A 23,283-nucleotide genomic window follows, 5' to 3' on the forward strand; every position below is an offset into this window, starting at 1 on the left:
AGAATGACACCTAAAATATTCTCTCAGCATACATATACCCGGGATTCATCGGGGTTGATTATTTATTTATCCTTTCCAGCAAAATTATAAGCTATAATCATTTATTTCTTGTCTCTTCACAGAAAATGTGGGAGCATTCTCCAGTTCCTGTATCTCTCCCTATTTCCCCACAAGAAGAGATTAACTGTCCAGTATCCTAAGGAGTCTTCTCTTGGTAGGTGCTTTCCCCATAAAGCTTTCAGAGTTCTTAGGTGCAACCTCCATCTGACACCTTAGTGTCGGCTGTGCACAGGGAATACTCCTAATCAGTTGCCTTTAATTCTGCCACTGGCACTGTGAAAGCCTGAAATGGTGGAGAGGGGCATTCAGTGGTCTACCCTATACATGCTCTTCCCAACTTCCCCCAGTATTCCCTACCTCCCACTGACCCTCCTCCCTGCCCCAATAAAACTCAAGCCCTGCCCCACGTCATTAGAGTAGCAAGGCAGTTGGCATTTTGTGGAGAAAGTAACCCTGTCTCATACAAGCCTGCTTCCCTTCGAGCCCTCACAGTGAGCCACATCTGGGTGGCCAAAGTCTCACCCATGTGGAATAATCTGTCACAATCTTTGTACGGGCCAACATGCTGCTGGAGCAGCTATTCAGTAAGTTTAAGTCTCTTGTGGATTCAGATACAGCTACCAGCAGTTGAGAAATGCACCATGTCAGTTAACCCCCCACCCAACCATTTGTGGCCAACCTACTATCCCCGGGTGTCATCACTAGATTTCAAGACACTCTAGGGAGACACTTCTCTTTGTAAAGAACACGTTACTTACCTTCTGTAACAATATATCTGTAAGAGACATTAGTTAGTGATAGATTCCTTACCTTAGAATTACCCCCAGGCGTCAGACTGGATCCGGAAAGTTTTCATCAGCAGTACCCCTGCGCGTCGGAGGGTGGTGTTGTGCGGCTCCGCGTCCGTTGTAGGCATCATGATCACCGGGGTGATGCCGCGGCAGCTACTTAGACGCCGCCCTTGCACACTGACGTCAGTTCTGTACACTACTTTCCGCGCCAGGAACGCAGAGCCATGCAAAAAACTGACCACTGGTGCATTGAAACTAGGGCCCTGAAAGGGATGACCTTAACCCTAGAAATCAGTTCGCAGAACAGGGAGGATGGGTGGGGCGGTAAGGAATCTATCACTAACTAATGTCTCTTACAGATATATCGTTACCGAAGGTAAGTAACTTGTTCATCTGAAAGAGAAACATTAGTGATAGATTCCTTACCTTAGAATAGATACCCCAGCAATACCAACCACGGTGGTGGGTCTGCGAACCACGATCACACCAGAAAGTCACGGAGAACAGAACGGCCAAAGAAGCCGTCTCTCCAGACTTGACTGTCAAGGCAATAATGCTTAGTAAAAGTGTGCAGCGAGGCCCATGTGGCTGCCTGACAGATGTCTTGCAGGGGGACACCACGTACCAATGCAGTACTAGCTGCTGTCGCCCTGGTAGAAAGGGTGCGCAATCCCACCGGAGGTTCCTTTTTAGCCAGAGAATAACAGGCTTTGACACACAAGACAACCCAGCGGGAGATAGTTCTCCTGTGTACAGCCCGGCCTTTCTTGGCGCCTACGTAGCCAACAAAGAGCTGGTCATCCACCCGGAACTGTTGTGTGTGATTCAAGTAAAATGAGAGCGCACGGTTTGGGTCCAGACGGTGGAAGGGTGCGGAAAGAAAGTGGGCAAGGTGATAGTTTGCCCTATGTGGAAGGAGTAATCACCTATGGCAAGAAGAAAGGACGAGTGTGGAGCACAATCTTGTCCGGATGAACCAACAGAAAAGGAGGTTTACAGGAAAGAGCCTGGAGCTCACTCACGCGCCTAGCGGAGGTGATGGCAACCAACAAAGCAGTCTTCAAAGTTAGCAAACGAAGAGGACAGTTGTGAAGCGTCTCAAAAGGAGCGCCCATTAAATAAGTAAGAACCGGATTCAAGTCCCACTGTGGCATCACAAACGGAATAGGAGGGAAAAGGTGAGTAATGGCTTTGAAAAATCTATTTACGACAGGGGACTTGAAAAGAGACAGCTGATCAGGGAGCCTGAGAAAAGCCGAAATTGCAGAAAGATAGACCTTAATAGTGCCCAGAGCAGAGCCCTGCCGGGCCAAAGAAAGAAACAGACGGACTTCTGAAAGAGGGGCAGAAAGGGGATCCACAGCCTTAGCTGTACACCATGCCACAAATTTGTTCCACCTGCAGGCGTATACCTATTTAGTGGAGGGGCACCTGGCTGCCAGAATAATATCGCAGACTTCAGGAGGCAAGTCAAATGGAATCAACTGTCGCTGCTCAATTTCCACGCATGGAGGTGGAGGCTGAACAGGTTCGGGAGGAGGACCGTCCCCTGCTGCTGCGACAGAAGTTCCTCCCGAAGAGGCAGTCGGATAAGGGGATCCACGCTCATACTGAGTAGCTCGGGATACCAAACTCTTCAAGCCCAGTCCGGGGCCACAAGAATGACTTGGGCCCGGTGGCGCCTGATCTTCTTCAGCACTCTGGGTGGAAGTGGTATAGGCGGAAAGGCGTACAATAGACCGTAACTCCACTTGTGACGAAAAGCATACGCCGAGAGAGTGCCGCCTTGGAAATGCCAACGCGCAGAACTGCTGATATTGCGCGTTCTCTTCAGTGGCGAATAGATCTAACCAAGGCTCTCCTCACTGTTGAAAGAGACCTAGCGCCACCTCTGAGTGAAGACAGCATTCGTGATCCATCATGCACCTGCGGCTGAGTTTGCCCGCACTGGCGTTCAAAGAACCTGCCAAGTGTTGAACCACCAAGGAAATGCCTTGATGTTCCAGCCATGTCCAGAGACGCAGAGCCTCCTGACACAGGGCCCACGACCACACCCCGCCTTGCTTGTTGCAGTACCACATTGCGGTGGTGTTGTCCGTGAGTACCTGCACTACTCTCCCCTTGACAGAGGGAAGGAATGCCTTCAGTGCAAGTAGGATCGCCCGGAGCTCCAGAAGGTTGGACTCCGCCGGAGACCAGAGGCTCTGATCTCCACCTCTTCCATGTGTCCGCCCCATCCCAGGATGGACGCATCCGTCACCACTGTGTGCTCCAGTTGGGGAAGGGAGTGTGATCTGCCACTGACCCAATGCTGATTCGTGAGCCACCACTACAACTGCTGTGCAGTGCCCTCTGAGATCTGGACGTACTCAGACAGGTCCCCTTGATGCTGCGCCCACTGGAACTTCAGGTCCCACTGCAGAGCCCGCATAGGCCATCTGGTATGATTGGTCAGCAGGATGCATGAGGCCATGAGGCCCAGCAGCTTCAAGGTCATCCTGACCGAAACCCAGGACAAGGGCCGAAAGATCTGAATCATAGCCCAAATGTCTCGGACTCACTGTTCGGGAGGATAAACCCGAAACTGCCCCGTGTCCAGAACCGCTCCAATAAAGAGGAGCTTCTGAGAGAGAATCAGGTGCAACTTCGGCACATTGATTGAGAACCCCATCAAGTGCAGGAGGTCGGCCGTCGTCTGGAGGTGGGAGACGACTGCCTGGGGTGAGCCTGCCTTCAACGGCCAGTCATCTAGATAGGGGAAGACTGAAACCCCTGACCTGGGCAGATGAGCTGCGACCACCGCCATCACTTTTGTGAACTTCAAGGGGTGCTGGTAAGGCCAAAAGGGAGCATAGTGAACTGAAAGTGCTCGTGGCCTACCGTGAACCGCAGGTAACACCGGTGGGCCGGCAGGACGGGGATATGAAAATAAGCGTCCTGCAAGTCCAACACTACCATCCAGTCTTGCGGGTCTAGGGCAGACAAGACCTGAGCAACTTTGAGCATCTTGAACTTCTTCTGGAGGAAGCGATTGACGTTCCGAGGGTCTAAGATAGGACGCAGGCCCTTGTCCTTCTTTGGAACCAAGAAGTAGTGGGAGTAACAACCTCGACTTACCTCTGGCGTCGGAACGCGCTCGATGGCCCCCTTGGCCAAGAGGGCTGCAACTTCCTGCTGGAGAAGTGCCAAGTGATCCCCCGACATGCGGTGGTACTGAGGTGGCATGGCTGGAGGGGTAGACTCGAAGAGGAGGGAGTAGCCCCTTCGGACTATCTGTAAAACCCACCTGTCCCAAGTGATGGTGCACCAGTGGGGGAGGTGATGGCGAATCCCGCCGCCCACTGGCTTTTGGTGGGCCTGAAACACCAAACTATGAAGGTTTGGAGGTAGTGGTGGCAGGGGAGGTGGTGGACTGATCCGCCCGATGGCCCAGTGACCCACCTCGGTGGGTCCCACGTCTGCGGCTGCGCTGAGACTGTTGCTGTACAGGCCTGTGGCTTTGAAACAAACGTGTTTGGGCGCCACTTCCTTGGCCACGAAAGGAGCGAAAAGCAGAAGCTGAAGGAGTGTGCATGGCCAAAAGGCCCAGGGACTTGGCCGTAGCCCGCGAGTCCTTAAAACGCTCCAAGGCACTGTCTGCCTTGTCGCCAAAAAGGCGAGTGCCATCAAAAGGCATGTCCATCAGAGTATTCTGGACATCCCCAGAAAAGCCAGTTGTCCACAGCCAAACGTGACAGCGTAGCACCACAGTCATGGAAATCGCTCTGCCCAGCGAGTCGGTGGTGTCAAGGCCACAACGAATCGTGAACTTGGCTGCGTCTCTCCCCCTCAGCAATAGCTTGGGAAAGCACCGTCCGGGCCTCCTCCGGACACTGAGGTAGCACCTGCACCATCGTTTCCCACACAGAGTGGGAATAACGGCCCAAGAGGCATGCAGTGTTCACAGAAAGCAACCCTGAACTGGTGGAAGAGAAAATCTTCTTCCCAAACTGCTCCAGTTCCTTGGATTCCCAGTCCGGAGGGGAATGCGCTCGGGGATGCAGAGGCTTGGACAACCAAGCTCTCAGGGGTAGGGTGTTGGGAGAGGAAAATGGGGTCGCCCGGGTCCGGGCAATGGAGTCGGGCCACGTTCCTATCTTTTGGGCCTGGACCAGGTGCCCAAAAAACGTCTGAAAGTGTGTCATTGAAGGGCAGCAGCGGCTCCGTAGAAGAAGCCGCCGGCCGAAGCACGTCTGTCTGCCCTACGCAACACCACTGAATAAGTACCACCCTCCTCCGTAGCCACAGTAGAAGGAGACCGTGCGCCAGGTTCTGCAGAAAAATCCAGTCCACCTGCGTCCTCTTCCCAGTCCGGGTCTAACTTACATTGGGCTGCAAGAGGGTCTTCAGACGCCTCCCAGTCCTTCCCGTCCTCCGTAACCTGCTGGGCAGGTGGAAAAGAAGGGATAGAAATTCCCCATCGGCCTGCACCGCCTCCATGTCGGGGTGGAAGCTGGGGATGGCATCGGCCGGGGAGCCGGCCGACGCCGTAGACATCGATGCCGGTGGAGGTCGTACGAGGCCAGCCAACATCGGCTTGGATCCATGCATGGATCCATGGGGGTTTTGCGGCGCCGAAGCCGTCGACGACGACATCAGGGCCGGAGCCATAGACGAAGAAGGGCGAGGACCCCCAGCCGGAACCCGCAGGGCCCGAATGCGCGCCGGCGGGGCCAGACGGGCCAAAGAGGCGGGCCATGGCTGACAAAAATTCCTGCAGCTGGGCCGGAGTCGCCGACGGACCCGGGAAGGGCGGGTAGGCCGTTGGCAACTGCGTAGGCTCCGCCAGAGCCGCTGGGATGGCACCACCCAAACCCTCAGCCATGTCGCGAGACAGGCTAGGGGAAGGCGAAGAGTGACGTCGCTTCTTCGACTTCTTGTGCTTTGCCTTACCTGACCCAGAGTTCAAAGACTTCGTCGAACGATGGTGGCGGCTCCGCGACCGGTCCCTTGACCTTCCACGGGACCAGGACCTTGAACGGCGTGGAGCAGACTCCCGGGCCTCAAGCAACTTTCGGGACCACTCCGGCAAAGTTTTCAGAGCCTTGGCCCGGCAGATGGGCACGACGCGGGGTCGTGGTCGCGCCCCAGGCAGTAGAGACACTCACGGTGCGGGTCCATCACAGACATCGTGCGGGGACAAGCCTCGCAGGACTTGAAACCGGGCATCCCTATACACCAGTAGTCAAAGACTCAAAAGAACAGAGACAAAAAGTCCCCCAAAATTGACTGGGGGTACCGCTCTCTCCGGATCTGCGCTTGCTGGAGCGAAAAAAAAAAAAAGAACTGACGTCAGCGTGCCGCGACGTCATCCCGGCAATCATGACGCCTACGACGGACGCGGAGCAGCACGACGCGACCTTCCGACACGCAGGGGTAGTGCTGCCGAAAACTTTCCGGATCCAGTCTGACGCCTGGGGGTAATTCTAAGGTAAGAAATCATTCACTAACGTGTCTCTTTCAGATTCCTATGTACTGTGAGACCCCATACTATACCCATCGACAGTGTTATACTGTGAGCTCCCTCTTCCTCCATAGGAGTGTCTCCTGTATGATTTGTGATGTTGCAGAGATTAAAGTGACTTGGTCATCTCGGTGTCTGTTTTGATTGCCTGTAAGGGTTCATCCACATTCTTACCAAATAAAGGAATACTAAACCATGGCATATCCAAATGCTTGCCTGTACCTCAGCCCTAAAAGAGGTTCTTTTGAATCACTGATAATGCCTTCAGGTGACACACATCACCAAACATCTGAATTTGGTTCTCCCCGCATCCAAAGTTATGCTTATCGCTGTTGGGAATAATTGACCTTCCTTATTGATGGATTTGCTCTTTTCTTTTTGATCATGTAGTAGCTTTTTCTCTGCATTTGGCAAAGTTGTTCCTCTATTGCCTGACACAGGATTGTATTTGCAATTCTGTTGGCAGTAGCAGCAAAGAATCCTTGCTTGCATATCACATTAATTTTCCCTTTTCCTCGAGTGGTGGGGTGTTGATGGGTGAGACTGGGTTGCTAGACCTGCATTGGAGAGACATCAAACTACCTTGATCTGTTTTTAGGTGGCGCAGTTAGCAAGCAGGAGAATTTTCAAGATCTTTTTATTTCTTGTCAAGCCTCTCAAGCCTAAAGGAGATGATTTTTTTTTTTTATGAGCAAGAGGCCTTTCTACTAATCACAGTCGAGTTTGGGAATTGACTTGAGCGATGCAGGAGCTTGATCTCTGGAGGTGAACAGGAAGCTGGATTTTTCCATGGGTGGGAGCGGCAGCTTCAATGTGCGCAATGTTCTTCCAATAAGACTGTAGACTTTTCAGATATTATCTTGGGAGATTAACTCATTTTGAGATGCGGCTAACAGTTTCATAATTCAAAGATAAAGCTTATTCCTACTGAAGTATGTTTGTTTGTTATTCTGTAGACATCACCATCCTCCTCTTTATGCAAGAAAGAGGCACTGTAAATGACTGTAAAGAGACAACGGTTAAGGTTGGGCATCCGTGGAGGTGGGCACAGTGACTGAAGCACCAAGGGTTGCACAAATCCGTAGAGGAAGTCTCTGGCATCCATTTTGATAAGTCTGAAAATTCAGCATGGACTTATACCATGGGAAGCAACATAGGATGCTGTGGTTATAAAAGTGGACATGCAAAAAAGTGCGGACATTCTACAAGATCGATAGAAAAGAATGAATGTTCTTTGTATCTTGTGATGTAAAGTGTGCTTTTCTGGAAGAAAACATTCTCTACAGGCCCGTCAATCAACCTACTCTTCGTTTTTTGTCCACTTAAGTACAATAAATATTTTCAGGTCATGTTGGTCACACACTCCAATGGAATCATCAGCACTGGAAAATTGGCCAACTCTTGCTGCTTCCTCCTCTTCCTCTTCAGGATGTGGATGTAAAAAGAGTCCTTCAGCCAGTCATAATACTCACTGATGGAATTTGCCTATCTTAAATGGCCTGACTAGTTGTTGAAAACCTCATCAACAAAGCAGTCACTGATAATACAGTCATAGTCTATGGAGCCTCAGATAATGATTTTGCAGTCGTCTATGTGACCTTCGATGATGTAACTGTAATCGACATGAAAGCTGGATACAATGTGGCCTTTTGCATACATGAGATATTGGGGGGGGGGGGGGGGGGGTATTAAAGATGTCTTTGCAGAAGCTTTCTAAGTCTTCTTAGATAAAGGTTTTGAAGGCAGTATTGTATTTTAGGTGGTCATAGCTCCTCAATTTGGAAGCCAGCAGAAGTGGATGAAGGCATGTTTACAAGTACATCTCTCCATCCTGGCAGCAAATCAGTGCTAAAGTGCTTGTGCTCTCTCCCTAAAATCTGGTAAAATTGTCTTACGCCTGATTGGCAAATTTAATTTACTTATAGGTATATGGTACTATATTTACCCAGGGCCTGTGAATTAAAATGCTACTAGTGGGCCTGCAGCACACCTAGTGCCACACAAAACAATAACACTTTAAAGCATGTCTCGGGCCTGCCATTGCTGCCTATAGCGCAGTTTTAAAACTAACTAAGGTAGGCCCTAGTTAACCCATAGGGCAGGGTGCATTGTATTTAAAAGTATGACGTGTTTTTAAATTTTACATGACCAGGTAGTGATACATTTTTTTTATTTCTTTTTCACTACTGTGATAGCATTGGGTTATCTTATTACATTTATTAAGTGCTACCTTTTGATTAGGAACAGGTAAAAATATCATATTTGGACCAAAATGAATTGCATTTTGAAATTCTCTTTAACAGTAATGTTGAATTTTAAGTCACAATTCTAAAAATGTCACCTTTAGAAAGTTGACATTTCCTTCTTATAACCATTAGGTGACTGATGCCACGGTGTCCTGTGTCAGATGAATAGCTTAGCTGTTGGGCTTTGTGTATTCTCCCAGACAGTGAGCCAAAATGTGACTTGATGTTGGCAGGATGGGCCAACCTGCCAGGATGGTTGGGGCAGAGTTGTTTCCTGCCCCACTTACACCTCAATGAGCTGCCACCAGCACACACACAAACAAACTTGACACTAGTCTTGTCACCACAGACTTCTTGGAAACTTTGCAGGGAGAGGACGGAACTTTCCATAACCAAAATTGAGGGTAGCCTAGAGATTTCCCCACATCAAAGGCTGGTACCTGGTATAAATATTGGACTCTAAGACCAACTCTTCAATACACTACTGGACCTGTAGAAGACTTCGGAAGGACTGCCCTGGACCCCCAGAGGACTGATCTGCTGCGGCCAGCCCTGCTGCAGGAACTCAGGACTACCAGAGTGACTCCAATGGCCAGTTCTCCGGCAACTTGTATGAGCTACAGGGACAAAACAAGCTCCAGAGGCCTTGAACCCTACCCCTGCCCTCTGCTGAAGTGAGTCATAACCCCTCAAGAGGTGCATTACCAGTCGGCGTTCTTCTCCACAGCAGCAAATCCTGTGCAGTGGGACCTCTCATCAGTAGTATCTGGCCTCGTAGAGCCCTCTTCGGCTACAAGTTAAAGCTTCGTCCCCCTGGAGATTTTCGGCTTCCAAAAAGATGTCTACGTCCTAATGTAAAAATCTTCACCAGCTCGACGACAAGCTCCATAACGACAACAATGACCTCCTTGGCATGAGAATGGAGCTTCTCCCGCTCTGAGCTTTTTCCTGCCATCGTATATGGCTTGACCTAGACTTCCTCCAGCTCTTGACGACTCCTCAGCCACAGCCTGCTGCCTTACCCAGCTAAACTTTACCTTACCCTGGTCTTTTTCCTCAAAATTACTTCTAAGTCCAAAGGTAGGCCGAGAACAGGCCTGATCCAGTTTATGCCTCCAACGTGTGCTTCATCGTGGTCAGCCTTAACTCTTGACTTTGCCCCAGTCTCGCACGACCAAATAACTGCGGTTGTTGCTTTGATCTTTTAGGCGTTATTTATCACTACAAACTTTAAAAAAATTGTAACTCCAGTTGAACCAATTGGATTTAATGTCATTTTATTTATTACATTTTTCTCAAGTTTTGTAGGTCTCGCCTACACAGCGCGCATGGGCTTCTTAGGAAAAAGACCTTTTGAAATCGATTCAGTTTTGCAGTCAAAAACGTTCATGCATTGCTTTGAATGGCAACACGTGCACGTTTGGCGATTCTCTTGCAGGAGCGAGCTTTCAGACCATCTGTTTGCAATTAACAGATGGTTCCTGCGCTCCCGCAAGGGAAACAGGCGCAGGCCCACTCCTCTCTCCCCTCCCCCTGCTGCCTCTCGTCAAACATTTTTTGTTTTTTACTTTGAGCACGAGGCGCGCGCGCTTGTTTTAGAACTAAGCAGGCAGAGGAAGGAATGAGTCTCCGTTAGCTAAACCTGCTGTATTGTGATTGTGCTGTACAATTTTTTGTGTACTGCTCGGTGCCATTGGTCTGCCGTTAAAGCATTTGGAGTTACAAATTGGGACCCGGATATGCTGGGCAAAGGAGGAGTAAAGGAGTATGCATGACCAAAGTCAGAATGGCCGCTGGTATAAATCTGAGTGGGGGCCGCAGTAAGGGGGGAGGGGGGGGGGTGCGTCGGGTAATGTTTAGTCCCCGCGATCGCGGATCGAAGATGCTGGCTGGCTTGGGGCCAACATCTGGTTAGTCATGGTCTCGTGCTGGGGGACTTAGACATGGCGGTGGCTAATGGCGAAATCATCGGCTCCCCATGCCCTCACCCAGACCAGCCCAACGGCTCGTGAGCCAGATCTCCATCATGAGGCGGTGAAATCGACACTGTATACAACGCAATCCTACCTGAGCAGTCCTGGCCCCCGCAAGGGTGAGGTTTGGTACCAGACAGCCTGCCTCGTATGGGACTTCGGAAGGAGATCCATGAATCACTCAAAAACACAGGGCTCTTTGTCCGCCCTTCCTGAGGAAAGACTTCTCTAGAAAGGTTTTGGATGGCAGAGGATTCCTATATAACTCTTTCCCCCCCCCCCCCTTCAGTGAGAAGCATGACTCGAGGGCTGGTGCCTAGGCGAGTCAGTGCAAACGCAGGTAAGCGAACAGGGCCTCAGCCCACTTCTCTTTCCTTCAATAACCAGTACCTCTTTTGTGGCGGCCCTGGCCAGTGGGCCCCACTCACATTTAATTTAGGGGACCGGGACTTATCTAGAGTCATATTTTGAAAAACTCAAAGTCACGGAACTGACAAATATGACTTTTTGCAGAGGCAGTTCTCCCGCTGACCGTTTCCTTGGACAGCCTGCTGTAATTGTTTCAGGCAATGCTTTTCAGAAATGAAAAACAAAGCCTGCAGTAAATGGAGCCGGGTGGCAAGGTCACGGATGTAGTCACGCGATCGACAGTATTACTGCCTCCGCTAAACCTCTGACTATAAAGGTATGAATTAGTAATGTCTTCTTCATTTAAATAACATCAAGAAACTCTTTACGTTCATGTTATGATTTTTTAAACTTTTTTTTTTTAAGATGTCAGCTTCCCAAAAGCTAGCATACTTTCCTTAGTCAGCAAACAGGTACATCACTGCAGTGGCAGGACAAGATTCCCTAATACTCTAATTAATGGGGTGTAGCTATGAGTGCAGCAGGTGCAGTGGCACTGTAATGAGGGGAGCGTGTGGCTCATTGCACCTTAATTGTGTCCGCACTTTACTACCCAACAGGGACCAATGTTCCTATTTTACATTTTTTTATATTCTCGTCGAGAACCTCCTGAAACCCTTCTTGAAGAAGGGGGACTTTCTTGCAACTCGGGTCAGGTTTTATACCCTGATACAAAAAACAATGGTCCTAAACCAATTATTGACACACCAGAGCAAAAGGCTCTCACTTAGTTATATCATTCACTCAGTAACGAGCTAAATAGGAAAATGATTTTTTTGATAGCTCACAGTATTAAATATAACATTCCAACATAAAGAAGACAACATCCAAAATCTAAATCACCATACATTTATTTTCATTTAAGGCAATTTAAGTTTCTGTAATATGTAACACAAGGTTGCTCCAGAGGGAACGTGCATGAAGCAAGGGTGCTGAAGGGTGAATAAGTGAGTGAGGGAGAAAGTTGTAGAACGTAGTGACAAAAATATTTTTTTAATTCACAAGGGGATTGGTTGTAAATCACCGTCCAAGAAGAGCCTGGTCATGTTCACAAATTATAAAGATACATTTATGTATTTAGAACACAGAAACCAATTAAGGTTGCCCCTCTGGTCCTGATGAAGACCCGCACGGCCAAAGCTCAAACTACCCTTAAGGCCATCTAGACGGGTCGAAACGTCGACGCCCCCTTCAATCGCCTGGGACACGCAACTTTCTTACGTACTATACCATTAATTGGTTTCTGTGTTCTAAATACATAAATGTATCTTTATAATTTGTGAACGTGACCAGGCTCTTCTTGGACAGTGATTTACAACCGATCCCCTTGTGAATTTAAAAAATCTTTTTGTCACTATGTTCTCAGGAGCAACCTTGTGTTTCATATTAGTTACCCCTGACCCTACTAATAGCTATCCCATGTTGTACCTATCAAACCTACTTGCAGTACTACAAGCTCAAACAATCTGGCTTAGGTAAAAAAGTCATAAGCAATCTGTTTAATTCTCATTTAGCATTTAAATCTCTCAACAACATGCCAGCAAGCCTCGGTCAGGGTCCTATCATTACAACATTGAGCAAACTTAATGACCAGGCTCCGCCTGTTGGCCTCGTGTAATGGTGCTACTCCAATGCATGTCCACTAGGATGCATGTCCCCTTACCTCTCTCTCTCCCCCTCTCTTGCTCTCTTTCTCCACCTCTCTCTCTTTCTCACTCTTTCCCTTTCTATCTCTCTCTCCCGCCCCCTGCTGGCAACTGTACGTTCATGCTGCCACTGCTGGTTAATCAGACGTCGCTGGTTGCCCTCAGAGTTCACATCTCTTGGTGATTGCGTTTCCTTATTTTGTCATTATGAATAGATTTTTTTTCTCGATGGAACGGTTTAATTACAGATTGTGTATGAACATGGTTAGAATGTGCTTGTTTGTTTGTAAGTCTGGCCCGTTGATGAGCTGCGCGTCAGGTCGCTAAAGGCATCGCGAGTGCACATCAAATGCGGAGTCTGCATCCTATGGCATAGACCCAGTGGGTACCTGCTTGAATACCACTATGATCGTAGGGGTTACTTCGGTGTCTGACTCTGTAGTCAGTTTAGGTGCGCCATGTCTCCGGCAGCACTGTGTGTAACGGCGTTGTTTACTATGGCAACGATCGGCCATTTATACCACATGCGCGTGCTCTGCCCAGCCGCTACAAGCTAACAAGCATTGGCATAGCCAATAGGTCTCGCCTTTGGGACCTTATAAGTATTTAGTAATGCAGCACAATATTCTTACTGCAACAACATTAAATGTTGCATGGCTAAACACTTATAAGGTCCCAAAGGCGAGACCTATTGGCTATGCCAATGCTTGTTTCAATTGGTGTGGGATTTTTCTTGTGTTGCGCTTTCACATTATTACTGTTTGTGTGCTGCATAAATACTTTACACAGTGCCACTAAGTTACCCACTAAGTTAACCCTGACTGCATTTGTGCCAAGCTACAAGAGGGTTAAGCACACGTTAATTTTGTGACTTTTGTGGTTTACCCTGACAAGGAATATGGTTGTTACCTGAGTGAGTCCTCAACCGCACCCAACATATAACTCAATTTCTTACATTAGTATTAAGTAATGGGATCCAGAATTGTATAACAAAAAAAATCCCTAGAAATAATCTGACAAACTTTGATTTATTTCTAAATTCTCCTTGGTTTTTGATTTGGCTATTGTTTCCTTTTCCCAAATGTAAATCATGCCTCACATCCTTTTTACTACAATGGAGATGAGCTGATCAATGATGAAAAACTCAGCAAGGGAGAGCTACAGAGACTTTGCAAGGGGAGGGGGCTGAATGTGGGGGGGGAAATCCACCAAGGTAGACCACCAGGTTGGCCTTAGAGGCACTGAGGAAGGCAAGAGGTTGCAGGCCAACCCAGAGACGCAAAAAGAGGATGGCCTTGAAGAGGAAGTGGACATAGAGGAGGAGGACCTGGCCACAGGCCCTGAGCTGCAGCACCCCGATGAGGGGCACACCTTGCTCACAGGAGCTTGTGAGATAGCTCATGCTCAGTTCTAACTTTAAAGAGTTGTATCAACACCTAATTGACAGCAAATTCACTTCACCTAGGGAGCTTGCCTCAAAGTCAGCTCTAGTGTCTAAAAAGGTATTGCAGGGGGGTCCCAAAACTGTTCAGGGTCCTGAACAGAAGAAAGGGGAGGGGACAAAAATAAAAAAGCAGAGTGTTCTCCAAAGGTACCCTGAACAGTTCTCAATGGAAGGATATCCAATCCCAACGTGACCTCAAGAATAGTTGATTCCCTGAAAAGAAGCCAGGGAAAGTTAACCTCAAACGTTATGAGTGTTATACATATGGGCACAACAAGTAAGATGCCAAAGGACTCAAGATGGCGAGACACCAGGGTTGGTTACAGCTGTGCTTGGGAAGAAGGTTGTTCCAGTTAGCATGGGGAGTAGTAAATTAGTCACCCTAGTGTCTCTGGGTGACAAGGAGATGGTGCCAAAAGCCCATTTTCCTACTACTACTTCCAAGTACATACCGTGGGTCACCATCAATAGGCAGCGGGTTGGGCTCTGAGGCACACAAGAGACAACATGACTACTCTCAGGCTTCATCTGAGTTGGTAATTCCCATTGCATTTGACCAGGGTGTGGTACCAGACAACTGTGAGAGTCATTACCGTGTGGCTTAGGTTACCTTTTAGTAGGGAGGGAAGGTCTCAGGTTCTCCGAGGGTCGATGGTAGTCCTGCCATGCCTGGAGATGGTGGGGTTGCCTGAGTAGGCATCAGTGGAAGGGGTCAACCTCTCCCCTATCCCCACCCCAGAACAGCAGAGGGAGACTGTCAGTACTTGCTGGGGCAGTTTGCCTCTTTATTCTCACTGACAGATGGGCTCATTCAGCTGTGGACCCATGATATTGACACTGGGGCAGCATGCCTTTGAAGAATAACATTTAAAGGCTGTCTGACAAGGTGAGAGCTAGCATCAAGGAGAAATTATCCTAGATGCTTGAGGTGGGAGTGACTGAGAATTCCAATAACCCTTGGTTCAACCCAGTGGTGCTGGTACCCCAATCTGCCACACTGGGCACTTACCCACAACTGTGGTTCTGTGAGGACTATAGAGGGCCCAATTCAGTTACAAACACTGATGCTCACTCAATCCCCTGAGCTGATAAGCTCATAGATTAGTTTGGAGCTGGAAAGTTCCTTAGTACTTTTGAACTGACTTCTGGGAACTGACCGATTGCCCTAACCAAGGGGGCTGAGGAGAGGACTGTATTCTGTCCCCCAAAGATCCACTTCCAATTTAGAGTGATACCCTTAGGGTGAAAGAATACCCCTGCCACCTTCCAGAGGGTGGTTAAAAGAGTCCTGGCAGGGATGTAGGCATATAGTGCTGCCTACTTAGATGACATTGCAGTCTTAAGTTCCAGCTGGGAGGACAACCTGTTCCACCTCCTGGCGGTGCTTCAGGTTCTGCAGCCGGCAGGCCTGACTTTCAAGATCAGCAAGTGCCAGACAGAATAAGGAATCGTGGCTATCTGGGACACCATGTGGGTGGGGGCAAGGTACAGCCCCTCTGACGTAGGATTCAGACCATCATAGTTTGGGAAGCCCACAAGACTCAGACTGAGGTGATGGCCTTCATAGGTCTCATTGGATATTACATAAGGTTTGTCAAGGACAAACACACCATTGTTGCTCCCTTGACTGAGCTAACGTCAAAGAAGCAAATCAAAGGTCATCTGAACCAAGGACTGCCAGAAAGCCTTTGACACTATGAAGGAGGCCAAGGGTAGAGCACAAGTACTCAAGGCCTCTCACTTCTCTAAGGAGCTTATAGTATAGACAAACGCTTCAGAGCATGGCATAGGGGCTGAGCTATCATCGCTAAATAAGGAAGGCCTACCTGTAGCCTTCATTAGCAGGAGGCTACTGCAGTTGGAACAATGGTGGAATGCAATTGAGAGGGACGCCTTTGCAGCAATGGGCAATGAAGAAGTTGAGACAATACCTGTTTGGGACTCACTTCCGGGTAAAGCAAACCACAGACCGCTCAGATGATTAATGCAGTCGAAGAGTGAGAATCCCAAACTGTATGGAATTTATGGTGCAACACAGTCCTGGGACTGACCACTCCAATGCTGATGGTGTTTCCAGGTTCTTCCACCTTAGTTATGAGAACTCCCATCAGGGAGGGTTGTTCTCCCTACTCTCAGCTCGGGGGGGTTGTTGGCATTAGAACTCTGTGCACTTTACCACAACTAACCAGTGTTAAAATGCTTGAGCGCTCTCCATAAAACCTGGTACAATTGGCTTACACCTAATGGGTACATTTAATTTACTTACAAGTCCCTATATATGGTACCTAGGGCCAGTGAATTAAATGCTACTAGTGGGTCTGCAGCACCAATTGAGCCACCCACAACAGTGACCCTTTAAAACATCTTGGGCAAGATGTACGACCATTAGAGATTGCGACTCACATTTTGCGAATGTTGGCAATTGGCAAATTGTGAGTCGCAATCTTTAATGTACAACAGTGTCTGAGACACTGTTTGCGATTTCAAAGTAAGTTGCAAGGTACCGGACTCATTAATATTAATGAGAAAGGTCACAATTAGCGATCATTGGGAATGGCCGGCACGCACAGTCTATGGCTGTTTTTTAAATAAAGCTGTTTTTTTTGGGAAATGCATAAAAAACTAGCTTACCATCTACTTGAAGTAGGTGTAAACTGCATTCCGGTCGCAAAACAATCGTACACACCCTTGGCATGCCCATTCCTAATAACGACTCGCAAAATAGGGTTGATATATGTTACAACCCTTTTTAGTGGTTGCAAACAGGCCAAATCTCTTGTTGCAACCACACAAAACGGTCATATATGTGGCCCCTCAAGCCTGCCACTGCAGTTTATAGTGCTCTTTTAAAACTGTTAATTCAACCCGGATAAATAAACCTTTAGCCAGGCCTAAACCTTCCTTTTTAATACATACACGTCACCCCTAAGGGAGGCTCTAGACACACCATAGGGCAGGGTGCATTGTATTTAAAACGCAGGGCATGTGTTTTTACGTTTTACATGTCCTGGTAGCAAAAACTCCTAAATTTGTTTTTCACTACTGTAAGGCCTACCTCCGTAGGATAACATCGCGTTACTTTATAAAACATTTTTTTTAAGTGTTAGCTTTTGACGGGGAACATGTAGAAAATTTCATATTTAGATTAAAATTAACTGTAGTTTTAAATTCTTTTTAATGGTCAAGTTGGATTATAGGTCACAAATCTGAAAATACTACTTTTAGAAAGTTGTCATTTTATTGTCCTAACTATTTGGTGCCTCCTGACAGTGTCACATAACTACGAATAGCTCACCTGTTGGGATTTGTGTGAACCCCTTTCCCCCACTACCCCCATGACAGTGAAACAAAAGGTGAAGAGGTGTTGGCAGGATGGCTGGGATTGGAGTTGTTCCCTGCCCCCGTTTACACTTGGAAGAGTTGCTTCCAGCACAAGCACACACATTTCTTGAAGTCTTGGCAGGGGAAAAAAGGAACTTTCCAGAACCGGATGTGGGGGTAGGCTATAAGATCCCCCAACTTCAAAGGTTGGCATCAGGTATAAATTTTGGACCATGAGGCCAACTCTTCAGTACGCTCCTGGACCTGCGGGAGGACACTCAGAAGGTCTGCCTTGCACTTCAAAAGAATACCTTGCTGCTTTAGGCCTACATTGTTCCCCAGAGGACTGCCCTGCTGCTACCAGAGGACTGTCCAGCTGCCCGAGGCCTGCTTTGCAACATGAACTCAGGACTACCAAGCGGCAACAAGGGCTAGTTGGTAGACCTACTGTGTGAGCAAAATGGACATAACAAGCTCCAGAGACTTTGAACCATGCACCTGGTCCAGTAGCGGTCCGTGGAGGGAGTTCGGTGGGGCAGAGAGGCGGGACGGGGGAGGGGCAGGGTGGGGAAATGTAAACACCGGAATATGGATGAACGGAGGTAAGTACACATGTAAATAAATAAAACTAATTTCGTTGAGTGCGCTGCATCGCATTTTGCGATGCAGCGCGCGCAAAGGAATTCGTTTTACTTATTTAAATGTGTACTTACCTCCGTTCATCCATATTCCGGTGTTTACATTTCCCCACCCTGCCCCTCCCCCGCCTCTCTGCCCCACCAAACTCCCTCCACGGACCGCTACTGACCTGGTCTCTACTGGAGTGAGGAGTCCTAACTCTTTAAGTGGTGCCTCTCTAGTCCTGGACTCTTGGGAATGGTGTTAGAGGTACTGCTCCTGCCTAACCCTAAACGTTGAGACTTAAAAAAATGTTCACTGATAAGTGCCAGAGGAACCGACAGAAGACAGGGCGGGACCCTACGTGCTAGCAAATCTGCCCAAGATGCATTGCCGGTTGGCCTCACTTTGCAGTAGCTCCAGCTATGTTATTCTCTGCAGCAGCAAATACTGGCTTTCAACAACAGCATCTGCCCTCCTGGAGCCCTCTTTAGCTACAGCTTGCAGCTTTGTCTCACTGGTGGAATTTGACCTCCAAAAAGTTGTCCAAGTCCAAAGGTAAAAATCTTCAGAGGCTCGACAGCAACAGGCTTCCCATTGACAACGGCAACCTCCTCAACCTGAGAATCCAGCTTCCCCCACTCAGATTTTTCCCACCATTTAATGCCTTCACCAAGACTTTTTTCAGTGCTCCCCGGCAACGACGACTCTGCCTTGGCCTAGCTTGCTCTCTTGCCCAGCTGAACTCTAACTTCTGCTGGACTTTTCTAAAAAAATGTCTTCTAAGTCTGAAGGTAAGTGGAGATTGTTTCCAATCCACCTCAAGTATTCAACCTGCACTCCCTCCAGGTCAGCCTTCGCTTTTGACTTTGCCGCGGTTATGAATGACCTGATACCCACAGTTTGCACTTTGACCTTTTAGGTGCTATTCTTCACTAAAAACTTTAAAAGTTCCTAACTCCGGTTTTACTGATTGTATTTAATTTGTTTTGGTGTAATTTCATTGATAACATCATTTACAAGTTTTCTTGTGTAGCGTTTTCACTTTATGGTTTCTGTGCTGCATAAATACTTTACACAGTTTTTTTTACAAAGTTTTATACAGCGCAAACTTGACCCAAATCGGGTATCAGAGCGCTTTACATAGCACCAGTTGCGTTACATGAGGACACATTCATTTTTATTAGGCATGGGGAGATTAAGTGATTTGCCCAGAATCACAGGATGTTCAGCGTCATTGCCGAGACTCAAACACAGGTCCACAGATTTGAGGTCGACCGCCCTAGCCGTTAGGCCAACTCCTCTCTTAAGTTAAGTTTGACTGCTTGTGTCAAGCTGCCATAGGGTTAGGCAATGGTTAGTTTAGTGACTTTTGTTGTTCACCATAGCAAGGATTGTGGTTGTTGCCTGAGTGGGACTTCCACTTCCTACCTCAACCAATAACCCAATGTCTTACAGCACTACTAAAAACACCTAAAAAACACCTAATCATCACAGCTGAGCTAATGAGTATTCATTCCTTTCACAGAGGTGTGGTAAAAATTCTTAAGCTGTGGAAACCCCTGTGGAGACTACAGCTCAAAACCTTTGAGTCTCATTGGTTCGAGTTGCAACTGATTATTGAAATTACAAAATAGCATAAAAAAGTGGTTAATACCTCTTCTATTACACCTTGCTAATAAGGATTCTAGACCTGGCAAGTGGAATAATTCAATGCATGTGAATCTATGAAAAGGCCAATGCCTGAAAATAACCACAGAAAATAACCACAGAGTTTGTGCAAATACTGATGGTTTTCCTAGAACCTGGATTGGGCTACATAATGAAGAGGCATACAGTTGTGGGCATATCTCAAGACAACGTTGTTTTAGATCAAGAATGTCATTGCAACATAGTGCAGCAATCTGAAGGTACTACTGACTTGATGCTCAGAGTAATTCAGAAAGGGAATACTACAGTTCTTGTAAAGGTTACATTCTAGAAACATGGACTCCAAACCCACTATTGACTTGGATCACTTTAAAGAATTAGGAAAATATATTAAGTGAATTTCCCCAAAGGCACCTTGAAATAGAAGCACATTTTTATTTGGCTTTAGCAATCTTTAGAGCGGAAAAAAACCTGACCTTTTGATCCAGTGAAGAGAAGATCATCTGTTGCATCCACGCACAGCACAGCCTTGCTGTGCCCTTCAGCAATATGGATGCACTGGAGGCCAGACATCTTGTTACATTTTGAAGATGAAAATGGGGTGATTATACCTCTGGGAAAAGAAAGCAGAGAATGTTAAAATTATGCACTTTAAGTACCAATGTTCAGAGTGAAATCATTACTGAAAAGAATTATGTGCTAGGTATAGAGGCCAATGGTTGGTGCCATGAGGAATGTTTCACAAGTGCTTGGAAGACTAGATAGACTAGATGTAATTATATATCCCTCGAGAGTATGGATGACAATAGCCAGTAACTGTGATAAGGTGTTTACTCTGTATTGTGCTACCTGTGACAAATATCTATCCTGATATGTCAATACAAACATGATGATTATGTGAAGCTTGTTTTCATGTCTAATAAAAAGATTAAAAAAAAAAAAAAAGAATTATGTGATATAGATCAAAATCAATTAATATAAACTTTGACAGGACGGTTTCAGACGTTTTCTCACTAATGTTTCTATATTCATGTTTACTTTGCTGCTATGCAAATCATGCAACGCTGGATGGCCACTCATAGAAATCAAGGGCATTCATCCAACTAATTAAACATTCTAATCTGAAGTAGCAATAATTAATCTTCATTAACGACGCCAAGAGCAGCATCAATAGGTGGATGTTATACGTAGTCTGATACAAAGAGAAATGTAATGTTTATATTATTTGGTTTATTCGTCGTGCACAAACCTGACCCAGAATGATGGAAGTGCACTAGACATAGGAACAGATAAGTGACCCAAGTGTAGCTGTACAAAGTGCATGTAAGAATGTGTACAAAGTAGGGGTGCATTTTTATCAGGGTGTGGTGAGAGAGAGGCGATAGGTCTGTGGGTGGAAGTGGAGAGGAGGGTACTGTGATTTCTTCTGAAGACATTTCACATAAGAGGAGAAGATTTGATTGTAGGTCTGTTCTGTTGTCATACTTTGGATGTATAGTCCATCGGCAGATCGTTCTGATGTCATCGATGGGGTTGAGCTTTCGGATCAGCGTTCAATGTCACTACTTTTATTAGTTTTTTCTTGGGGCCAACTACTGACTGCCTTATTCAATCCTTCACTTTATTGGGTTGACATATTCCGGTTAATAAATGGAGACTGCAAACATGAATAGTTGTTTCTTCAATCAGCAAAGATAATCTATAGTATTAGGACTTGACATACAGATATCATAACTCCTTGGGTAATGCGAGTAAGTGAATTATTCATTGGAGTGGATGGTTTTCCACCAAAAGTAATAAACTCACTATTTGTTAGGTCCAGTTAAAGGATTCCCAGAAATTTAAACCTGAGCTCAACCCCTAGTACAAATGGCACAGATACGACAGGCTCGGTATAAAGCATTTAGAAGAACAAAATCAGTTAAAAAGTCAAACACAACACTATAATAGAGAAGAATGCAATAAACCAAATTACAGAAAACAAATAAGGGGAACTGGAGATCTGAACCAGGCGATATTTGGACCACAATTGAGTTAGGGTCAGATACACTGATCTCTCTAGAAGCTGGAAGTTGGGAAATTCAAAAAACCTTTTAAGACACATTATAAAAATAGACTGTAGTTTTTCTGCGGAAAAACTCTTCTCGGTGCAAAACAAATCCTAAATTCAATCCGATGCCGTGGAACTGCTGGTCGGACACTTTCACGGTCAGTTCCCTTTGAAGCCCTGAAGCAAACGTTTTGCAAAAATTCCAAAACTTCGTTTGGTGCCCAAATAACCACAGTATTTCACTTCCAAGGCACCCAGGACCTATGGGGTAGCACTTAGAGACTCTCAGGGTGTCAAGCAGAGGGCAAAAGCAAAGTTGAGTCGAGTTCCAGTTGCCACTGGTCAGCAGAAATTCTTCGCAGGAACCTTCCATTCAAATTTGTTATGTTCCTGGAGCCACCCAAGGCACCAGCCTTATGAACCTTGGAGATCTTTCTATCCTTGGATTTCAGGTGGAAATGGGTCCAACTGTCTCAAGTCTTTCTCATATGTCACAGATGCCAAGTGCAGCAGGTTCAGTCAGCCTGGTATTCTTTCGTAAGTCCAGCAGTGTACTGAGGGAAGGCTGGATCACCAGCCTGTGGGTTGGGGGTCACACTAAGACACTCCTAGTTCTTCTCTGACCAATTAAGTAAAGGTTGCCATGCCCTAACCTATCTACTGTTGCCGAGGTTCCTTTTTGCCTTACGGCAGAGAGGCCCAAAATGCCATGCGCCAGGGCATTTTTAAGAGGGCGAAAATCTTTGGACACACTAAACATGTCCTCCCATATCCAACACTAGAATCCAGTTTGAAGCAGGCACTGTACCCACAACAAACCTAGAGTCTAATAGGACCAAAGCAGGGTTCTTTGGCAACCAGAGAAGGGATCCACAAAAAGTGTCTTAACATCCTGTTTCTCCCTCTTACTTGCACTCCAAATGTTACATGTGGCTCAACAGACCTGTCGAGCAGGATTTGACAACATGGTGTCAACATGAGGGGCACAGCCCCCCACTTTGAATATTCTATGGAGTTCAATGAGTAATCTCTGCCCATTCGGGTCAGCCTATTTTTTGTTTCTGGGTGGCATTTCTCATCTTTATCATGCCTATTCCCAGGCTTGAGAACTGGTTGGGAGTTGGCAGCGGCTTACGCTAATCAGCCTTCTGACAGTTCAGACAGGTGAAGGGTAACTTTATAAAAGTTACTATTACTTAATATTTATTACAGAACAACTATTATACATAGCAGTTTAATGATTTTTCTTGCTTGTACCATTCCCAAGATACACTGTTATTATTTTAATCTGTACTCTGGGTTACTACATTGGACAGATAGGCTTGACACCGTGAAAATAGCTTTTAGGGCCTTGTCATTGCAAGGGTATGGTTACATTAATTTTCTATGTGTCTCACCTTTGAATACCATAGACAACCTCGTGGCTACAAAGCCTTATTAGGGGTGATTTACTAATATTTAAAAGGGTGGTTTTTGCCTGTCAGGAAGGGTTATTTTAACATGTCACATTGCAGGTTTAAATTGGAGACTGAGGCCATGTTTTCCTTTGACACACTAGTGGATGGCACAGTAA

The 23,283-nt window shown here is 46.8% G+C and overlaps 1 protein-coding gene across 8 annotated transcripts in view; it reads right to left on the bottom strand.

Moving 5' to 3' along the window:
• KIF21A (kinesin family member 21A) overlaps positions 1-23,283 on the bottom strand; it is a 719,281-nt gene that overhangs the window by 93,888 nt on the left and 602,110 nt on the right. For all 8 annotated transcript variants that reach the window (XM_085654100.1, XM_085654097.1, XM_085654095.1 and 5 more), the window contains one exon: positions 20,137-20,273. In XM_085654100.1, coding sequence (XP_085510226.1) covers positions 20,137-20,273 — 137 coding nt within the window. The remainder of the gene's footprint in view (positions 1-20,136; positions 20,274-23,283) is intronic.

The sequence above is a fragment of the Triturus cristatus genome, chromosome 4_1, assembly GCF_964204655.1.
Source record: "Triturus cristatus chromosome 4_1, aTriCri1.1, whole genome shotgun sequence".
Lineage (NCBI taxonomy): Eukaryota > Metazoa > Chordata > Amphibia > Caudata > Salamandridae > Triturus > Triturus cristatus.